At 39.2% G+C, this 20,661-nt stretch overlaps 1 protein-coding gene across 14 annotated transcripts in view; it reads left to right on the top strand.

Annotated features, from left to right (window-relative positions):
• Window positions 1–20,661, top strand: part of LOC109425653 (protein zer-1 homolog) — a 60,413-nt gene that overhangs the window by 23,732 nt on the left and 16,020 nt on the right. For 13 of the 14 annotated variants that reach the window (XM_062853087.1, XM_062853096.1, XM_062853090.1 and 10 more), the window contains 8 exons: window positions 17,850–18,227; window positions 18,296–18,518; window positions 18,588–18,806; window positions 19,041–19,243; window positions 19,303–19,474; window positions 19,543–19,704; window positions 19,773–19,934; window positions 19,994–20,158. In XM_062853087.1, coding sequence (XP_062709071.1) covers window positions 17,850–18,227; window positions 18,296–18,518; window positions 18,588–18,806; window positions 19,041–19,243; window positions 19,303–19,474; window positions 19,543–19,704; window positions 19,773–19,934; window positions 19,994–20,158 — 1,684 coding nt within the window. The remainder of the gene's footprint in view (window positions 1–17,849; window positions 18,228–18,295; window positions 18,519–18,587; window positions 18,807–19,040; window positions 19,244–19,302; window positions 19,475–19,542; window positions 19,705–19,772; window positions 19,935–19,993; window positions 20,159–20,661) is intronic. The other variant, XM_062853101.1, reaches the window with a different exon arrangement.

The following is a 20,661-nucleotide window of genomic DNA, read 5'->3' as shown; positions in this document are numbered from 1 at the left end:
GCAGATACGGAATCGTAAATAATCTCAAACTGTCGAAAATTATCTGTCAATTCTTGACTAAAAATTTGAAATTTATGGGAATATGTAAGGTATTTTTACAGTTTTGTCAAATTTCGCAGCATTTCGCGGGATTTCTGGAATTTCGCGGCCAAAGCCCAATTTCGCGGATTTCGCGGCTTCCGCGAAATCGCGAATTTCCATTGTCCCTATTAATTGTATACTGATCAATTTCTCCCCAAAGTGGCATTTCCAATTTTTTGATATTTGAAGTTATTTAACTTAAAGTTTAAATTTGTTGAACAAAAATCTGTCTCATGGTTCCATGAAGATCCACTGAGTACTGGTTTTACAAAAATTCTTTTGGCAATATTTGAATTGCCACTGAAGTTATCCGCAAAAGTTGTTTAAAAGTGATCAATTTGACCCCGGATTACGGTACCAAGCTTTCCTGGACACCTCATATTGAGTTCAGAATCAAGAAAGCTTGTATGGCCTTAATGGCACAAATTTCCCAAATGGAGGAGAACGTGCCTCTGGAGCCGACCTACTGATGGCCTTCGGGCAATGCCGGCGAATCTTTGGTACAACTTGAGGTCTAACTGTTGTTCGTCCAATATTGGTCTATGGATGTCTTGTGTGGTGGCAAAAGGGCGAAGTGAGACCGGTCAAATCAAAATTAGGCCATCTCCAAAAAATGTGCTTAATGGCGATGTCTGGAGCGTTCTCTTCAACTCCTACGGCAGCGCTCGAAGTTCTCTTTGATGTTGCTCCACTACACATTCATCTCAAACAAGAAGCACTTTCTTGCACTTACCCACCCCTACTCGGGTACTCGGTTTACTAGAGGAAACTCCTGTGAACCTGCAGTTCAACACACACACCTCATTGTTTCCACTTTTAATGAATTGGTACAATATTGTCCTTGCTCCAAGTGATCTTACAATTGCTTGTAATTTTCCATATAGGAAATTTTCCACGCAATTCCCTTCCCGGGAAGAGTGGACATCTGGATATCTGGAGAGAAGTATTTCAGACGGCATAGTGTTATACTGATGGCTCTTTTCTCGAAGGTTGAGCAGGCGCTGATGTTTATTCTCGTGAGCTGAGGCTGTATCAGTCTTACTCACTTGGTTGACACTGCACCGTTTTTTTCAGGACGAAATCTTTGCTCTTATGTGCGGAGTGCAATCAGCACTTCAGCGGCACGTAATGGGTAAAGTAATATACTTCTGTTCAGATAAATAACCAGGCTGCTATTAAAGCACTTGCGTCGGCCAACTCCAGGTCGAAGATAGTTATCGCTTGTCGAACTCAAATCGAGGAGCTGAATTCAGCAAACGCTGTTCACCTTGTATGGGTACCTGGCCATTCTTCCATCGCTGGAAATGAATTGGCTGATGAGTTAGCTCGCACTAGAGCATCACATGAATTCATTGGCCCTGAGCCAGCTATTCCGGTATCCAAGTGTTAAGTAAAGCTTCAGATTGACACCTGGGCTGCCACTCAGCACAAACAATACTGGAATAGTTTGGAGTCATGTTGTCAAACAAAATTGTATTGTACTGAGCCATCTCTAATGGTGGCGAAAAATCTAACAAATATGTCAAAGCAGAATTTTTATGGGGGGGGGGGGGCAGGCCCCTCCTGGCCACCCCATATTTACGCCAATGTGACTGGCCACTGCCGATTCAGCTTTCACATGGCGAATATTCTGCAAGCTGATTCATTTGCATGTGATAGATGTTTATCCGATTATGGAACTTCGTATCATTTTATATGTAACTCCATTTTTTGCGCAGCTGTGTTTCCGAATACTCGGTAAACACTTATTAACCCTAAAAGGGATACCTGGGGTCCATTGGATCCCAGGTGCCTTTCAGAGCTCGTCTTTGATGGAACACACTCAGCGAGGTGACGAAACTAAGGCCACGGTCTTTTAGGGTTAAGTGAAACTGACATCAGAAACCTGAATTTTCAGGACGTTCTGTTGTTCTTGGCCCGCTGTGGTAAAGAGCTATAGGCTCTCTACGCTATGCGCTATCACTGAGCTCTTTTCAGGGCGTTGTTTGAACCCATTGTGGTACGCTTTTGCGTGTATGACGATCCTATTCCCTTACTGTCCTTTCCCCTGTCCCATCCTTTTTTCCTTCCCTTCTCCCTCGGGTAAATGATGAATAGGGTCGTGTTCATGGCGATGGCACAAATTTCCCAAATGGAGGAGAACGTGCCTCTGGAGCTGACCTAGAGTAATGCGGGGCAAAAGTTCGCACGGGGCAAAAGTTCGCAGTGGGGTTTTCTCTGCGCGCGAGTTAAGGTGAAACGAGACGCCGTGTGATTTTTCCTATCTGCCCTCTCTTTCTAACAATTTGCCTCGCGATTTTGAAGATGGTAATCTCGATTTCTATCGCTCAGATGAGGCTGAAAAACAATCAGCATATGCATTGCATGTGAGCATACACAATGATAGATTTTTGTTCCATTATATGAAACTAGCTGTCCCCGGCAAACTTTGTCTTGCCTACTGCGTTTTTCGACGTTTCAAGTCCCCAGCCAAGCCCAAGTCCCCGTTCAAAATGTATGAAAACCCGATTTTCAAAAATCGCCATTTCTCCAGGTTTTTTTTTTGCTTTATAAACCTTCCTTGGGTGAAGACTAACAGAACAAAACTTAGACGACCCAAATCGAACCTTCCGTTCGCAAGTTATGCGCGGTCCCACGTATGCCACTGCATTTATATATATATATATATATATATAGAATCTGAGATTACCATCTTAGTAGCAACAGAGCAATGACGGATTTTTCCTCGACCGTCCCGTTCGCCTTTAAGAATCCATACAAATCTGTATGGGTTCGACACCTAATCAGGTCAGTAACTCGTCAATAAAAATTGGAACAATTTCATTATGCTGTGGCAGAGTTATGCATACAAATGTGTTTCTAGGTGTTTTGATAGAATTTTTGGACCTTTTGGAATAAAAATTTATAGTACCGTAAACCGGGGTCAAATTGATCACTTTAAAACAATATTTGCCGATAACATTTGTAGTAAATTCAAATATTTGCAAAATAATATCTGCAAAACCAGTACCGGGTGGATCCCCATGAAACTACGTTACAGAATTTTGTTAAAGATATTTAAACTTAAACTTAAATAACTTCAAACATGAAACAAATGAAAATGCCATTCTGCGGCGAAATTGATCAGCATACAATTGAACATCGGTAAGAACAGAAAATTGCCTTATCCACTAAACATTGATTTTCTGAACATAAATAATGCGTCAAAACTCTCACAACTAATGATTTCGGCTATTGAATAGCAAATTGAAATTGGTCATTAAACGCCTGATGATATGCAATTCCCCTTGAATTAAATTACTTCAACTACCTTAAATATTTTTTTCAACTAAAATTGAAACTTTTAAAACTGATTCATGTCCAGAATAGCTACACCACAACACAATGTGAACACAGAAAGTTTATTGGTACTCCTAGTGGCAATCGATTATTTAGTACCAACGATTTCGGTTGTGTAAGAAACACATCGAAAAACTCTTAAAAAAGTAAAACAAGACAAACTTTTCCTAAAAACTGAAAAGTCTTTACTCATCTCTACACATCTGTGGACTAGATGAGTAAAACATTTTATGATCATAACGACGTGTAGAAGTTTCTATTATGGAATTAGAGTTTATAGTCTGCGAATGATCAATTTCACCCCGCTGATCAATTATTTAGACCCCGATTTACGGTAACAGGAAGAAGAAGAATCTCATAACCTCTTGATGTCGGAGAATCGTTATTCCATAGTAGTTCTTTATTCTACTAGTGCTTCTGGCAGAAAGGAACATTATTAAAACTTCGACAGTGGGGCAAAAGTTCGCACTAGATTTCTAAATCTACACGCAGAAAAAAGCATGGTAAAATCAAAAATATTTCAGGTAAACTCAAATAAATTGTCAATTTGTTCTGGCAACAAAAATAAAACTGTTTGGAGCAAATCAAACGTCACATTTGAAGCAAATTCAATCCATTTTTGAAACAAACATGCATCTTCTGACAGGTTATGTTAGAAACAAATGTAAATTTTTTTGTTTTTTTGTGGCAGTTCGGCCCTACGAAAATATTTGTTTTCCAATCAAATCTACAAAGTCATTTCTTTCTCTAGGAAAATCCACATCCCGCGTGGTACTTTCAATGCCAACATCATGTAGATAACATTCGCTCCCGAAATCAATGGGATTTCGTGGAAACTTTTGGAGAAACTTGACTTTTTTTGCAAGAGGTAATCTTGTTTGGTGCTGCAGCTGGAACTTGAAAGTTTTGTTTATGTTCTCGATGGCGGAACGGGGGGCTCTTCAATGGGTATTGTAGAAATCAATATGTAATTGAATTAGTTTTAAAAATAAATATTTTAGTTTTAAATATTTTATCAGTTTACCGAATAAACATGAATATTTTTGTTTCAAACGAACGAAATTTGTCTCCGTGTAGAACATCAATATAGTTACAAAATCTTTGAAGCAATGATGATTTCGTATAGAAACTATTATATATGTTTAATATGTGTAGTATGCACCTCAAAATCTTTCTGGCAAAGGGTTTGAACTTAGTTTTGTAAGAAGATCGATTGTAAGTCAAACATTATGTACACCCATTTAAATAAAAAAAATCCTCATCCTAATTTTTTCGTAAGCTTTTGAAGGTCTTATGTTCATCTACTTTGCCGGGGTCTATCATGGCTTAGTTTGTAAACTCACAGCATTTTATCATCATACTGACAGAGATAAGATTCCATTACGGTCCTGTTCAATACTTTTGCTGCATTGTTTAATTTGGTCATGTATTTTGTGCAACACGTATCTCTATGATTATCCCACAATGTATTTTGACAACTTCAGTAACGCAGGATAGAACTGCTCTTAGTTAAGAATTGTGAAAGTATTCATAAAATACATTGTATACAAAAGCTTGACACCAGGTCATATTCCAGTTGGGTCGTAATGGCATGAACAGAAGGAAACAGATTTAATGACGAGAGTGAAAGTATGAACATGACTTAAGATGAAATAAATGAACTTCACACCAATAAACTACCCTGTACAATGAAGGTAACATGATAGGGACCCCTTTAACGAAGAAAAACGATATTATTTTCTTTTCGTTTAATAGTTATTTTGTGAAGTCTGTTAGGTGCGAACTTTTGCCCTGCATTACTCTACTCTCTACTGATACCTGATACCACATCATCTCTGATATGCTGCAAATATTAATGCTGACAAGAAAATATCAGAATAAATTTTGATATTTCCAGGATGCTTTTCAATACTAGCTGTAGAAGCACTAAATAGAATAGAGAATAGAAAAGAATAGAATGGTTTGAGGCATACCAGAGACATTTCAGGAAAATAAATTTATTTGACATTGAAATGAAGCTCATAGATCATGATAATAGCTAATCAAATCTTTGCAGCATCGTTGAACCAGGGACAAATTATATTGTCCACTAGGAACAAGTATAACTTCTTAGAAGTTAGTATTTCAAAATTTTGCCTAATTCGGGAGATATTCACATCAAATTGACTGGTCTATAAAAAAAAAACGTTGGGCGGATATGCGTTAATTTTAATTATCTTTGGATTGGCCTAACCAAAATTTTCAACACTCGTTACGATCCTTTTTTAAAGTACCTTTAATTACCATTTCAATACTATCGCAAATCACTACATCATACGTTTGCATAATACCACTCTTCTTATTAACACAATAGCACTCATTCAGGCACCGATGATGACTAGCACGCACCAGACGACTATAACTGTCCCTGATCGTGAACTTGTGCCAAGTTTTAGCATCACGAAACTCGCCTGCCTTGCGATAGGTCGTCAACATCTGAAGCTGCACCACACACCGTGGTATAGGAGGAGCGTTGATGTGCATGCAAATACCTATCTCGTAGCCGAAACAAGCTCGACGATTCGGCATCAGATCAGCTAGGTATTCGTAGACGCTCCAATATTGATGAGCAGTTATATTATGTTTAGGTTATGTGACCTCTATAATTTTGATTTGTGATTTCTGCCTTAGCATATTGTTTGTGGCGGCGATGTTCCTGCCCAATGAAGCAATCTGCTGATCTGAATTATTCATGATTTTGTGCTAAATATATTTAGCCAAATTATGCAAAATTGATTCTGTTTCTATATACATATTCGGTCCTCCTTGAAGATGGATATCTTCAGTCGAAAATGACTAGTACCAAACCAGTAATCGGAAATAGTATAAATGAGGCGGTCAGAAGCAAAGGGGTGTAAGTGACAAAAACCCACTTTCGAGTAAATGAGGTTTAAAGTTTTTCACCAATTTTTCATCCCATACAAAATGTATGGAGTTTCAGAATCCACCCAATTTTCTACGATTTATTGTAATTTTTCTAATGATCGTAAAAATAATCTTAACAAAGTTCATGAAAGCTTGAAATCTGTAGAATTTTTTGATATGCTAAGCTCAAAATCGACAAAATGGTCACTTACACCCCTTTGATTCTGGACCCCTCAAATAATTTTTAGTAATTGTGTTTGTTTTGTCATTCGTTATCTCACATAGGTATTTCATGTTAGCATGCTCGATAGTATTTTGCCCAAAAAGGGCCAATGCAAACATCTTACAAAATGATAACTTCTTAGTAATTGAAGGGCTTATCAAATATCAAATTAGGGTTTAACAAAGCCAGAAGCCAAAAAAGTTTGCCTATCGAGTATCGGGTATCGGGTATCGAGTATCTTCATAGGCAACATGATGACTGGCAGAGACAGTTCTCAGTTAAGGACAAACGTCTTGAAATCCCGCTTCAACATTGCATCGAAACTTCAGACTCACAAATCTCAAGAAGCAAGCTTCTTACAACAATGTATTTCATTATTCTGTTCTTGCTCACTTGTAATTAGTTTAAAATTAAAAGCGCAGGTACACTGGTTTTGTTCACGAAGAGATTTGTGCCCTCGAAATCGTGAGTAGGTGCCAAAGTCGGCCATTGTGGCGGCCATTTTGGGATTCTAACAAGTCTGTCCTTAATATGTAACTGTGGAAGTGCTTATAGTACACCAAACTAAAAAACAGATTTTGTCTCAATTGGGACGGTACGCCTAGGGGAAAAAAGACTTGTTAACTTGTACATTACGGAAATTCATCTGAAAGGTTTCTCATTCAGTAACCAAACTGTATGTAACTAAAAATCACGTAGGCTTAGTCCAGTTTCCAAAGACAATAAACACGTGGAAACAATATTTTCACACACGATGCCGACCGTTTTGCGACTGTGCACATGTAGGCAGGCAGGCACCAAACTAGCATTGACAGTGACATCAATGTAAACAAGTTTTTGTGTGCAATTGCTTTTTTTTTATATATTTTTGTATCTCTACTATGATGATGATGACGTCGTCGGTCGCCCTGTGTTTTAGTCGTCCGGTTAGTCTGTCTGGTGTGGAAACGTTTTTAACGAAACACTGGCTGCCATAGTTTGTTTTATCTTTTTTTTTTCCTTTGTGCCCTAGACGTGTGGTTGGAGCGGTTTATTTGTTTATTTAAACTGCACTTGAATGGGAAGTGTAGCAGAACTGCCGAATGGTGGTGGTGTTAGACTGTTAGATAGTAACTTGCTGGTGCGAGGTTGCACAGTAACTAACTAGTATATGATAAGTTACTTCTATTGAAATGTTGTAGAACAAGCTGCTAGCTAGGTGTCTGTAGGTCATGTGAAGTAGGGCAGAGCTATAGGAAGAATATGAGATTGACCGATGAGCATCGGGTTGGGATAGGTCTTCTGTGTAATAAACATGTTGATCTTTTTTTTCTGATCAGATACCGGTGAACTATCGATTAGTTTTAGACTAATGTGTTTTACTATCGTCGCACGTGACAATTGCATTGTTGCATTTTTGCAAGGGATAGACAAAATTATCGGAACAGGTAGAATTACACTTATTAGAATGTGTTCAACTGGCTGTAATATGTAATCTTGAATTTCTTGGCGCAACTTACCCACTGGCCACTGGCATAAAGGCTGCTTCTCAGCTGAGCTCTTCCACAGTTATTAGCTGAGAGCTTTCTCTCTTAATGATCATTTTGTATGTGTATATCGTATGGAAGGCATATATGGTCGGGGTTCTGCTAAACCGAACCAAAGACCATTTTTTGAAAAATTGAGTTTTCTTAACCATTGGGTAAAGAAAATGATGATCTTTCTTCCATGTAAAAATCCAGTAATTCTGACAGCTCTTTGTGGAGTAAATTCAAAATTTCTCTTTGGCAGAACATACAAAACATTATTTTGCATCCAACCAGGGTGAACTGTATAGAAACAGCGAAATATTTTAGTTGTGGTTCAGGTGATGAAAATTTCAAGTTCTCCTCATCCTTCTAACTGACTCATAGAAACAATCTGTGAGAGAAATGAACATGTTATTAGAAATATGGGTGTTGGAGGAATCAATTATGTTTCGATGGCGCTGATCGCCATTTTTCCAAATCACATTCAGCCAAACCGAACCAAGTCCACAGCATTTAAGAATCAATTTATTCTCAACAATACAAAAACCAACTGGTTTTAATATCAGCGTTATGTCGATACACCTCATACTGGTAATTTAACACAGGAGCCATCATTGAACAACAAGCCTAATTAGAATAATAAAGCTTGAAAAAATACCAAACACTTGGTTCGCTTTGGCTGTTCGAAAAATGGCGTTTTCACGAAAACCATCCTTGAGAAGAATGTTTAGAACTTGATTCAGACTTAACGACAGACCTTCAGCAAGGTAATATGACCTAGAGGTGTCGTGCTTGGTTATCACTCAGATGATCCAAGTTCGAATCTCTTTCATATTTTTGAAAACTTTTTTGCACTTAGTGCACTTTGGCAGAACATTTTCATGGTTTTCTTCGACCAGCATAAATTTGAAGTACACAAATTGCTCCACATTCACATCTCAGGACCTCAGGGCATGCACGGACATCGTGTGACATAATCACTCTTGCTCTGTGCCTCCACATGCACCGCTTATGAAGAAAAAGCATGGGTGGGAAGGGCTGAGCTGGGAGGGCTTCCGCCGTTCATATTTCAAACTATTTTGAGACCTTCGTGCTACCATACTATACGCGTCCTCTTTGATTCATGTAAAGGATTGTGAGTGACAGTGCTGAAAATTTCATTTCGTCATATCTAAATTCAATCACATATAGCTCATTTTAGAAGCTGAACCTGAGAATATGGTATATGAAAAACTTGTGCGACTAGACCAGTTCTGCAAGAAAGTCACGGAAAAACCGGTATTTTTCAAATATTTTAGGTAAATGTCACGGACTACCTTCGGAAAATGCCAAATGATATTCACCGTGAATATCATTGGCATTTTTCGAAAGTAAGTCCATGCCATGACATTTACCTTAAATATTAGAAAAAAGAGCGGTTTTTCCGTGACTTTCTTGCAGAGCTGGTCTAGCCGCACAAGTTTTTCATATACCATACTCTCAGGTTCCGCTTCTAAAATGAGCTGTAGGTGATTGAATTTAGATATGACGAAGTGAATTTTTCAGCACTGGTGAGTGATATCGATTTCAACTTGATAGGCGATAAAAAATCGAGATTTTTTTCACTATCCACCTGGTTTTATCTGAAACAAAAAAAAACACATTCAGCAAAACCAGTTTCTAATGTTTTTGATCAGCCAGAGTGAACTGAGGTGCAAAGTACCAAGAAATAAAATGTAATTATATCAATGATTCTAAATAATTTACATGTATTCTTCATTTCTGATGGTTTATGAAGGCTTGTAAGTTGCATGTGTGCGGGAAAGTTTCAAATAATATCCGCTGTTGTTTATTTGTGAGTGGTTGAACTTTAAGCTTAATTATCTCGGAATTATCTTTTTGGCGCTTAGTTCGGTTTAGCAGAACCCCGGCCATATATACTCTATGCCCAACGGAGTCAAGAAATTTTCGGAAGAGCTTCGGTTTGGAGGTTTTCAGATCGGTTCGCAAGGCCTACAGGAAAGCTCTCCGGTCTGCTGAACGATCCGGCTGGAAAAACCTTTATACAAATGTTTCCAGTTTGAGTGAAGTCAGTCGGTTTACCTTCTGGAGCCGGATAATTTCGCCACTGCTGCCGCAACCTCGCTGGCTTCGAATACGTTTGTAATGGTCGGTTTCATGGGTCATATTGACCACTCCGGCTCCAATGCAATGGGTTAAACAAAATCCTTGCGAAATCCAAGGATTTCCGAGTGAGCGCTTATTCAGCATACACTTCCCTGGATGTATAGATATTATGGAATTTTATTCCACAAATGGGTCGTGGGTCGTATGAAGTAGCAAAGCGTTTCAGACCTATCAGTTTGACCTACGTTTTTCTGAAATGCTTAGAACGTATTGTGGATCATCACATCCGCGATGTTCATCTTCATGTGAACCAACATGCCTAGACATCTGCTGGCAAGTCCACTGTGACTCTTTTACACAAAGGTTGTTTACGACATCGAGAAGGTATTCGTTCAAAAGCAATCCTACTTGTGTATTTTCTTAGATATCGAAGGTGCTTTTGCAATTCAATAATAGCAATTTTCTACTTATAGTTTTGCCGAAGACTACCTAAAATTGCTAGTCGGTATGTGCATCAGCACCCTTTTCGACTTGATGTAAACCGCTCGTCAGGAGGGTTGGTGTAGCCAATATGGCCTTTCGGTAAATCCGAGTTCGACATCTATCTTTTTTTTTCCACGGAAAGGGGAAACCGTAATGGCGTCTCTTTGATTCTGAAATCAATGAGACTGCAGTTAAAGTACGTTGGAGTTATTCTTGATTCCAAGCTTTCCTGGATATTTTGAAGTCAGAATGAAGAAAGCTTGTGTGGCCCTTGGGCAATGCCGGCGAACCTTTGGTACAACTTGGGGCTTAAAACCTAAGAATAACGAATGGATTCTTTACACAATGTTCGACCAATATTGGTTTATGGATGTCTTATGTGGTGGCAATAGGGCGAAGTATGAAAGTTCCAATTAAAATTAGGCCATCTCTAAAGGATGTGCTTAATGACGATGTATGGAGCGTTAGAGTGGGTCAACGTTGTATGGAGTAAATTTAAATTTGATCGCATCAACCCGGAACAAAGAAACAAACAAAAAAATGCCGAAGACCGCAAAGTGATCCGACGCTTGTGAAAAAAGTTATTCGCTTGGTAACATAGGCCAAAAATTGAGATTTTATTATTGATGTTAATCCTTTACATGTTAAATGTTAAGCACCACCGATCAATCTGTACGTTATAACTTTTTTCACAAGTGTCGGACTGAACTGTACGTTCGTATGGCAGGAGATAGATTGATCGCATGCGCCACAAAGCACACCGACGAACATCTATCGAGTGCGCACGAGGCATACGAAGGGAAGCGAATGTTGATTGATACTCTACCACAGAAGGCATATTTATTTTTATTTATTTATTTCGTCAACCGACGTAGACTAGTACATTTACATATACATATTTTTTTGTTTCTTAATGCTATAGTTTAGTCTAAGAAATACATAAAAAATATTAAAAAATTAAATTAGGATAGGTAGTGTATTTATAATGTTTTTAGGTGTTGGGACTTCGAAGACTGTAAAAGTATTTTCTAAGGTTATGCCGAGACATTGTAAAGTCAATGGTTTCGCAGTGTTGATTATAAATGTCCATCATTCGATTAAGAGGCCCAAATTTGGCGTAGTTTGTTCTACGGTGGTTTGTTATGAATATGTTTCGATTTCGTAGTTGCCGAGAAGGTATGTAAAAATTTAATGAGGATAAGATTTTTGTTGAATCAATACGTTGTGAAACGATATCGTTAACAAAAGAAACCATTGCAATTTCACGCCGCTCTTTCAATGTTTGTATGTCGATAAGCTTGCAGCGTGCTTCATATGATGGAAGTGGAAATGAAGTCCAACCTAATTTACGAAGAGCATATAATAGAAATTGCTTTTGTACTGATTCTAATCTTTCTTCGTGCGTGATTGAAAAAGGAGACCATACAATGCTGCAATATTCCAGTATTGATCTTACATATGCAATATACAGAGTTTTGATTGTGTATGGGTCATTAAAGTTGTAGCAGAAACGCTTAATAAACCCTAGCATGTTATTAGCCCTGTGAATTATTGTGTTGTAGTGGTCTACGAAAGTAAGCTTAGAGTCTAAGATTACTCCTAAGTCTCTTACTCTTTCACATTTTTCCACATTTTGATTTCCTAATGCAACTGAAATGTTTGGTGTTGTTCTTTTTCTGCTAAATGATATTAAGTTGCATTTTTTTACATTTAATTCTAAAAGGCTTTTTTTGCACCATACGTAGAATATGTGAATTTCATTGTGGAATACATTGATGTCTTCTTCATTTCGTATTTCCAGAAAGAGCTTCATGTCATCGGCATAAATTAGAACTTTTAGTTTGTTTAAAATGAAGGAAATGTCGTTTACATACATAATAAAGAGAAGAGGTCCTAAATGAGAGCCTTGGGGGACACCTGAAGTGACTTGAATTGGGTTTGACTTGTTTCCATTGAATTTAATTATTTGTTGACGGTCAGTTAGGTATGATTCAAGCCATTTCAGGAGAATTGGCTCAATTCCGATTTTTTGTAGTTTGAAAAGTAGCATTGGTATGTCAATGCGATCAAATGCCTTACTAAAGTCCGTGTAGAGAGCTTCCACGTGGTTTCCATTATCCATTGCATTTAATGAATAGTCTATGAATTGCAGTAAATTTGTTGAGGTCGACCGACCTTTGAAGAAGCCGTGTTGCATATCAGTAATTCTGTTTTTGGTTTGGAGAAATAGCTTTTCGTTGACAATTGCCTCGAAAAGTTTCGGAATGCAAGAGATAATGGCTATACCACGATAATTACGTACGTCTGATTTTCGGCCAGATTTGAAAATAGGTACTAGAAAAGAGCTTTTCCATAGTTTTGGGAAATTACCAGATTCCAGCGACATATTAAAAAGCCAAAACAAAGGAGCAGTCAGTTCCTGTGCTAAAGTTTTCATGAATACTGGGGGGATCCCGTCAGGACCAGGACCTTTTGAGGCGTCTAGATTCTTAAGAGCATGTAAAATATCCTGCACTTGGAGTTGGTTTACGCCAATGTCCCTAGGGAATTCTGGGTAAAATGCAAAATAATCGCGGTCACGATCTTCTTCAGAAAATGTTGTATAGATTTCTTGGAAGAAATTTGCAAAAAGATTGCAAATTTTTTCCGAGTTATCACCAACAGATTCATCAAGATGCATAACGGATGGAAAATTGTCAGATTTTAATTTGGATTTTACGTAGTTGAAGAAGTTCTTTGGACAGGACTTTATTTCACTTTCAGTTTTTGAATTATATTCTTCAAATGCATTACTGATGGCTAAGTTCAGTTGCTCGCATATATCCAAATAATTTGCTAGATTTTCATTGGTATTGTGTGTCTTGTAATTTTTATGGGCTTTTTGTTTGCGGTTCTTCAAATTTTTTATCAGTCTATTATACCAGATTGGGTTTTTTAAATTTCTGCTACGACGTTTTTTCCTTGAAGGAATTTCTTGGATAATTATTTCCGATAAAATTTTGTAAAATACGTCTACAGCAGTATCGACATTTCCTTCGTTTCTTAAAACTACTTGCCAATTCACACTACTTAACCTACGTTTAATATTTTTATAGTTCGCCAATTGGTATTCAAAGATTACCTCGTATTCACAGTCATTGGGTCTTTGGTTTTTATGTATGAATAAAGAATATTCGATTGCTGTATGGAAAGCCTCATTTTTCCACAATGGAGTTAATGATTCGGTCACACAGAAATCTTCGTTAATATTTGTTAATAAAAAGTCCAGATAGCAGTTCTGTTGGTTTTTAATGTGATTAATTTGGTTCAGTCCTAAAATTGCGGATTTTTCAAAAATAAACTGCAATGTTTCATTATCCCCAACGACTGGGAGTAAGATGCTTTCATTTTCTGAGTCCAGAATGAAGTCAGCATGGCGTTGATTAAAGTCTCCATAGATGTGAACTTTAACCTCAGGAGGAAGCTGTGATAAAATTTGTTCAGCACATTGGAAAAAAACTTTCGTATGTGCTTTTATGAGCATGGTCTGGAGGAAAATACACTGAGGCAAACACGTGCGTTTCACCTGCTATGTGTGATTTCACCCAGATATGCTCAAACGTTTTGAATTTTGAAGTGCTTATTAATTCAGAATTATAATTTGCCGAAATAGCAATTAAAACTCCACCGCCAGACTTTTTCTGAGACTCCAGAAAATTACGGTCGTCTCTAAATACATTATAGCTGCTTCCGAAAACTTCCTCGCTTTTTACACTTTCATCCCAGCTCGTTTCAGTTCCCAGAATAGCCGAGAAGGATGAACTTAGTATGTTTTTATAAATTTCCTTCATTTTGGCTGGGCTTTTCATGCGATTGAAATTTTGACAATATATCAAAACTTCGGTCACATTCTGTTTAAAATGCGAACAAGTTTCCGGAAGTTCGTCGGTTGATGATATGCTACTTATTTCTTCGGTAGAAGAAAGCGTCGTTATTTGCGAAAAGACGAAGGAGAGCTGAACTTGTTTGCACTCTCGCGCAGTTGCTGCAGTTGATGGGTACGCTCGCTTGATAGGTATTGCCGGTATGACTGCAGATCCGCCATGGCTGCCGTAGGGTCCAATCCATACTCCTGGTGCACATCACTAAAGATACGAAGAAGATGTTCAGGATCCGTCGGTAGACCTTCAGATGCCAGCAACATTCGAATGCTAGTCGGGGTCAATCCTTCCACACAGACTGTCGCAGGCTGATCCTTCATATAAGCTAGGAACAGCCGAACGATGCCCATTATTTTAGGGTCGCGTAAACGTGCTTTCAAGAATCGACCGTCACCCTCCGTAGATTGCTCAGTGAGTCGCACGATGGGAGGTCGCATTGGGTCCAAATCGAACCGGGTTTCACTGCTGCATAAGGCTTGGTTTTGAGGTTGTTGCTGTTGTTGTTGGTTTTGCTGATTCGGTCCTTGAAGTGATAATGAAGGTGTAGCATTTCCCGTTGGTAGTGATGCGATGTTGTTGGTAGGATGCCTCTGCTTCTCTGCTCGGTATGCACACTCAGATTCTATTTCGCTGTTCGGTAAAAATTTCGCCGGAAAAATTCGGTAAAGTTGGAAAACTACCGTTTTTCGGTAATAATAATTTATTTCACAAGATTTCGGTAGTTGAATTACCGATCCGAATGAGATTTCATACACAAACAGCATTTGCTGTCAAATATATTACAGTATGAACTGTAAAATAGAGAAAACACCGTATCCGGTAATTATTCCTACCGAAAAGTTTGTAAATCTTCACCAAATTACCGAAATGCTGTAAAGCGTCGAACAGACATCCAAACGTCAAACTGGCGCGACGACACTAGATAAAGTTTTTATGTCAGTGGTTTTAGCTCAGAGTTTTCTGAATTGAAGGTGCTGAATGACGGAGAATCTCATTTTACTGGACAGCACAGCGCATTTGCAGCAGCTGGGTGAGTGTTTATTAATTGAATCTGGCCATACCTTATAGATAATTTAACAAAACATTCCAGCCTTTTTCATTGCTAGCCATCATCAAAAGGATGGTGCTTCCCGATCATCTCTGGCTACCATACAAGCATCGAAGAAGTTTAATAAAACAGTGATGAAGATGTTATATAAATATGAATAATAAAGATGATGGTAATCGCTAAAACAACTGAGTCATAGACCGCATCTTTTAATCCAATAAAATAACCGGAAATTTACGGAACCTTCAAAATAAACAAAAAAATACCGAACTGCTACGGCAATTTGTCTTCGAAGATTACCGGAGAAATTCGGTAATCTTGACAGCCTATCGAAAATTGAATTTACCGGACGTTCGGTAGTCGTATCGATTACCGAACGCATTACCGAACGTTCAGCTGTTGAAAATTCGGTAAAAAATTACCGAATACTGTAAAAAAATCTAAGTGTGTGGGTTTATGATTTCACCCTTTCTGAAGCTGATGGGTTTTGGCACCGAGAGGCCTGCAATCGGGTGATCGATTGAAGAAGGTGGAGCGGAAAATTGAGTTTTTGCGGTGGCCAGTAGTTCCTTGTCCGTTCCCATGTGTGGCTTATTGTTGTTGGTTTTTTTCGCGAGCTGTTGACTGTTTATGCGGGCGCGTTGTTGTTTTCTGCGTTTCCTACTATGTCTAGCCTTATCAGCAGTTTTTTCTTGCAATTGTCGAGCGCTGCGCTTGATATCATACCCAGACCAGTCTTGCTTCCAGCACCGTTTATTTCCTATCATTCGCCAACCAGAAGAAGAATGTTCATTTTTCGGTGGAGCTCCAGCGCTTTGCTTGGACATTTTGGCTCGACGTTCAGCAAACAGCTCAGCAATGGCGTTACTGGCAGGGAGTGGTTCTGGCTGTTGTTGTTCAACTGTTTGCTGCGGCGGCGTCTGTTGCTGATGCCGTGGTATATTTTCTGCCAATTCTTCCTCCAGGGTCATCGATGCTTCGTTAATTTGAGTTATTTCCGCTAGTTCCTCCTCTAAAGTTTTGTTGGGTAGCAGGTCATTTGTATTACTCAATTTTAGTCCAGATAAATTCGCCGATACGAATTTCACTTCCTCAAGAATTTCTCTAAGTTGTGAATCATGCGTGAATTGATGGCTGGCTTGATTAATTGATGTAGTTAATGACTCGGTATTTCTTGTTAAAAGAGCCATGTCATTCCGTAGGCACGTGAGTCGGTCTTCAAATAGGTTATTTATTTTCTGCGACAATGTGCAATTTGACAAATTTATGTCGGTTACTACGGTAGCCACACGTGAGTCACACGATTCCATGTGCTGGCTGATGGCGCTGCGAATGCTTTCGTTATTTTTGTTGACCATTGCCAACGTTTCATTTACTTCATTGAGCAAGCGCTCAATGCTTTCGAACAGCGCTGACACTAAACTAAACTTGCGTAGGTCAGCTGCAATTCGCAGATTTGTATCGTTTTGTGAATGCATTGCCTTTAGAAGCTTATCTTGTTGGTAAAGTAGTTTTCGCACATCAGCTTCCTTCTTCAGAATGTCTTGACATTCTGCGCACATAGGAACCATGAAAGCGGTGATGATATGCTCGCGATTATTAACTGGTGAGCTCATTTCATGTTATTATCAGTTGATCATTTTTATATGTTTAATTAAATCGCTAAATCGGTTTAAGATTAACCCTCCTAAGATGTTAGGTTTTTCGCACCACGATGGTGTAGTGCACGTTTAGCGTGCCTGTCTGGGTCATATTGACCCCAACATCCTACTAGGGTTAAAGTAGTTTATAGTAAATGCTGCCAATAATAAATACTTTTTCTGTGAGGCACTTTTTGGTGGGCTTTAGAAAAGACCAAAAAAATACAATCTTAGCGATCCGGGGTTGTGGTCAATTATCTCATTTTGTGCCTAAAAATAGCGATGTTCTTCTTCTTCTTTATGGCCCGACGTCCCCACTGGGACTTAGCCCCCTCGCTTTAACTTAGTGTTCCTTGAGCACTTCCACAGTTACTAATTGAAGGGCTTCCTTTGCCTGCCATTGCATGAATTTGTATATTGTGAGGCAAGTACAGTGATACACTATGCCCAGGGAGTCGAGAAAATTTTCCCGACCGGAACGGGAATCGAACCCGCCATCTCCGGATTGGCGATCCACATAGCTTTAACCACTAGGCTAAATGAAGACCCCAGATAGCAATGTACTCATCTTAAATTTGATTTCCCATTATTTTACAGATTTCTGCGCTACCAGCAGGACTGCGGTCAGGACATCAACGATCGCTTCATTCAGATATTCCGGGATACGGAAAAGACACCACTTCGCAACATCCGCCTGCGAAATAGCACAATTACCAATGAGGGCATGCGCATACTGCTGCGGCACAAGCTCAACTCCCTGTCGATGTGGTACTGCAACAAAATTACGACAGCCTCATGGAACATTCTGACCGAAAACTGCAGGCAGTTGCGTTCGCTTGAACTGGGTCGATTTGTTGACATGCTGAAGCACAGCGAACCGAACGAGAAGACGCCGATCGACTTTCAGCTGGTTCTGCCTCAATTGCAACAGCTGATTCTGAATGGTGTCGTATTGCAACCGTCGATCCAATTCGGGTAAGTACCATCAATTAGCCTAGATATGTCAAGTGTGATATGTTGTTCCCCTATCGTTTTGAACAAAGGCATCTCTCGGAGTTGACGTACCTTGACCTGACGGCATGCATATTTGCGGAATTCAGTCTGAAAGCGTTAATCGATCTGCCCAAACTAAAAGCGTTGATTTTGTTCAATGTTTGGCCCTTGGACCACGAGTTTCCTACGCTGTGTAAGCTAAAAAACTTGGAAACCTTGGATTTGTCCGTTTCGAGGGCGAATGTCGATGGAAATTATCTCACCCCAAATAAGGTAGTAGGACTTATCTTCCTGTTTTTTTTTAAATCACATGTTAAACATGAACCCTTGAATTGATTGCAGTTGCTGGCAAACTTAGTCGAGAATCTACCCCGGTTACGACATCTGGACATTTCCGGCACCAATCTGGCGGGTGATGGAGTGGCAATGAAGACGAACAACACCACCAGCAGTTCAGATATTCCCGGTTTGGTGAGTCGAGCCGACCGTCCGCTGGAGTTCCTCGGTCTGTACTACACGGCACATTCCGCCTGCAAATGGCACGATATTCCAGCTTTAAAGGTGCAGTATTCGTAACCCCTCATAAGTGTATACATTTTTTTTACAATCAATCAATTAAAGTTCTGAATTACTTAACAGTGATGTTTATAGAATTATCAGTAAAAGCCGATTTTAGATTTACAGCAAGCTTGATTTCATTATAGAAATTTTCGGTACATTTTCTGAGAAGTCAAACATTAGTGAAATTGCTAAAAATGATTTTTATGAAATACTAATAAGATATATGAATCGTAGATTGCGGGAGAGGCAACCGAGGATCAAATCCTAGTGGCGGCATCCGTCTATCAGAATCGCCACGAACTGCTGACAAAAGTACTGAATGATCTCTACCACCTGCTGCGGTTTGAAACCTGCAAGCAAATACACAAAGCGCTGGACGTAGTGCTGTCTGCCATGGACAAACACATTCGAGTCAAAAATATTCAAATCAGTGGCAGGTAAGACCCGATTGCATAATGTCAACATTTTGTTTTCCTAACGTATCGGACAATTCCAGTGCCACGCTATTCTACATCGTCAAAGGGCGTAACAAAATCCAATTCGGTGTTCCGTTGAAGAACCACATAATTCACACCCTTCTCAACGGAATGTCAACTCATCTCACGGACGATACCATGATGCGGAATGGTTGTCTTACGTTGTGTCAGTTCAACATCCCAACCGATGTGGTGAGTCCATTCTAGCTTATTATATTTGCAACAGTCGTTAAATTCGATTATCTCATATTTTCACGAAGTTATTCGAGTACGAACGCCTGGTACGCATTCTTTTGCATGGCGTATCTTACCGAGAGCAGGAAGGATTTGTTCAGCGAATTGCGATCTACCTACTGAATTCGCTCGCTTGCCAGGTCGATGGAAGCCAGAAAATGTTCCTCGGCGACTTGGGTGCTATCTCGGTAAGGTCATCTCTTTTCTAGATAATCTCAGCGACTAAAAATTAAAACATGTATTTTCCTAAAATCAGACTATGCTGAATCTGATCAGCGACCGGTTGTCCCGAAAGATCTTCGATGACGTAATGGAGGTGGCGTGGTCTACCATGTGGAACGTAACAGACGAGACGGCCAAGAACTGCGAGCGGTTTTTGGATGGCCGAGGAATGGAATACTTCCTCGGGTGTTTGAAGGTATGCGTTTATACATGTTGCAGCTAGTAGGAACTCGATTTTGCGAAACTGAATAAAAGTGGTTTTCTTTGCAGTTGTTCCCGGAAAAAGACGATCTGCTGCGGAACATGATGGGACTCTTGGGGAATGTGGCGGAGGTGAAAGATCTACGTCCACGACTTATGACTCCCGAGTTTATTACCGAGTTTGCCGATTTACTGGATTCATCCAGCGATGGGATTGAGGTAAGTTTACTAATGAAGCGTCGCTTACTAATTTTTAGTGATTACTGTTTAGTGAAATATTGGATGTAGCCAACGGTGGAAAGCTAACGTGTATACATTTTACTAAGGTGGATTTGCCCTCCGCAAATGGCTTAAATTGCGTAAAAACAGTCGCGTAACTTTGAGAGTTATTATTTCAAGTTTGTAACATATTGAATATTGATGTTTTAAAAAATCAAAACTAACGCATATTAGGTACAATGAGTCATAATACAGCTTTCATAACGTAATGTGATATACATTCGTGACCCGATTTTGTCAGACTTTTTTGAACTAGAAAAATAAAAGCGTAATAGTAAATAGTACATAATAGTAAAACATGGTAAAGTAGGGTGGGGCGGGGCAAGATGGGTCAGTGCCATTTTTGGGCGCATTACTCATGTTTTGTTTAGATTAATAATTTTGTTAGATGACCAGCATGAATATACAAAAGTTTGGGGCATTGATTGAAAAAATATTCACTC

This window comes from Aedes albopictus, chromosome 2, assembly GCF_035046485.1.
Source record: "Aedes albopictus strain Foshan chromosome 2, AalbF5, whole genome shotgun sequence".
Taxonomy (NCBI): domain Eukaryota; kingdom Metazoa; phylum Arthropoda; class Insecta; order Diptera; family Culicidae; genus Aedes; species Aedes albopictus.
The sequence above is the reverse complement of the archived record's forward strand: the minus strand, read 5'-3'. Positions and strand labels throughout refer to the sequence as shown.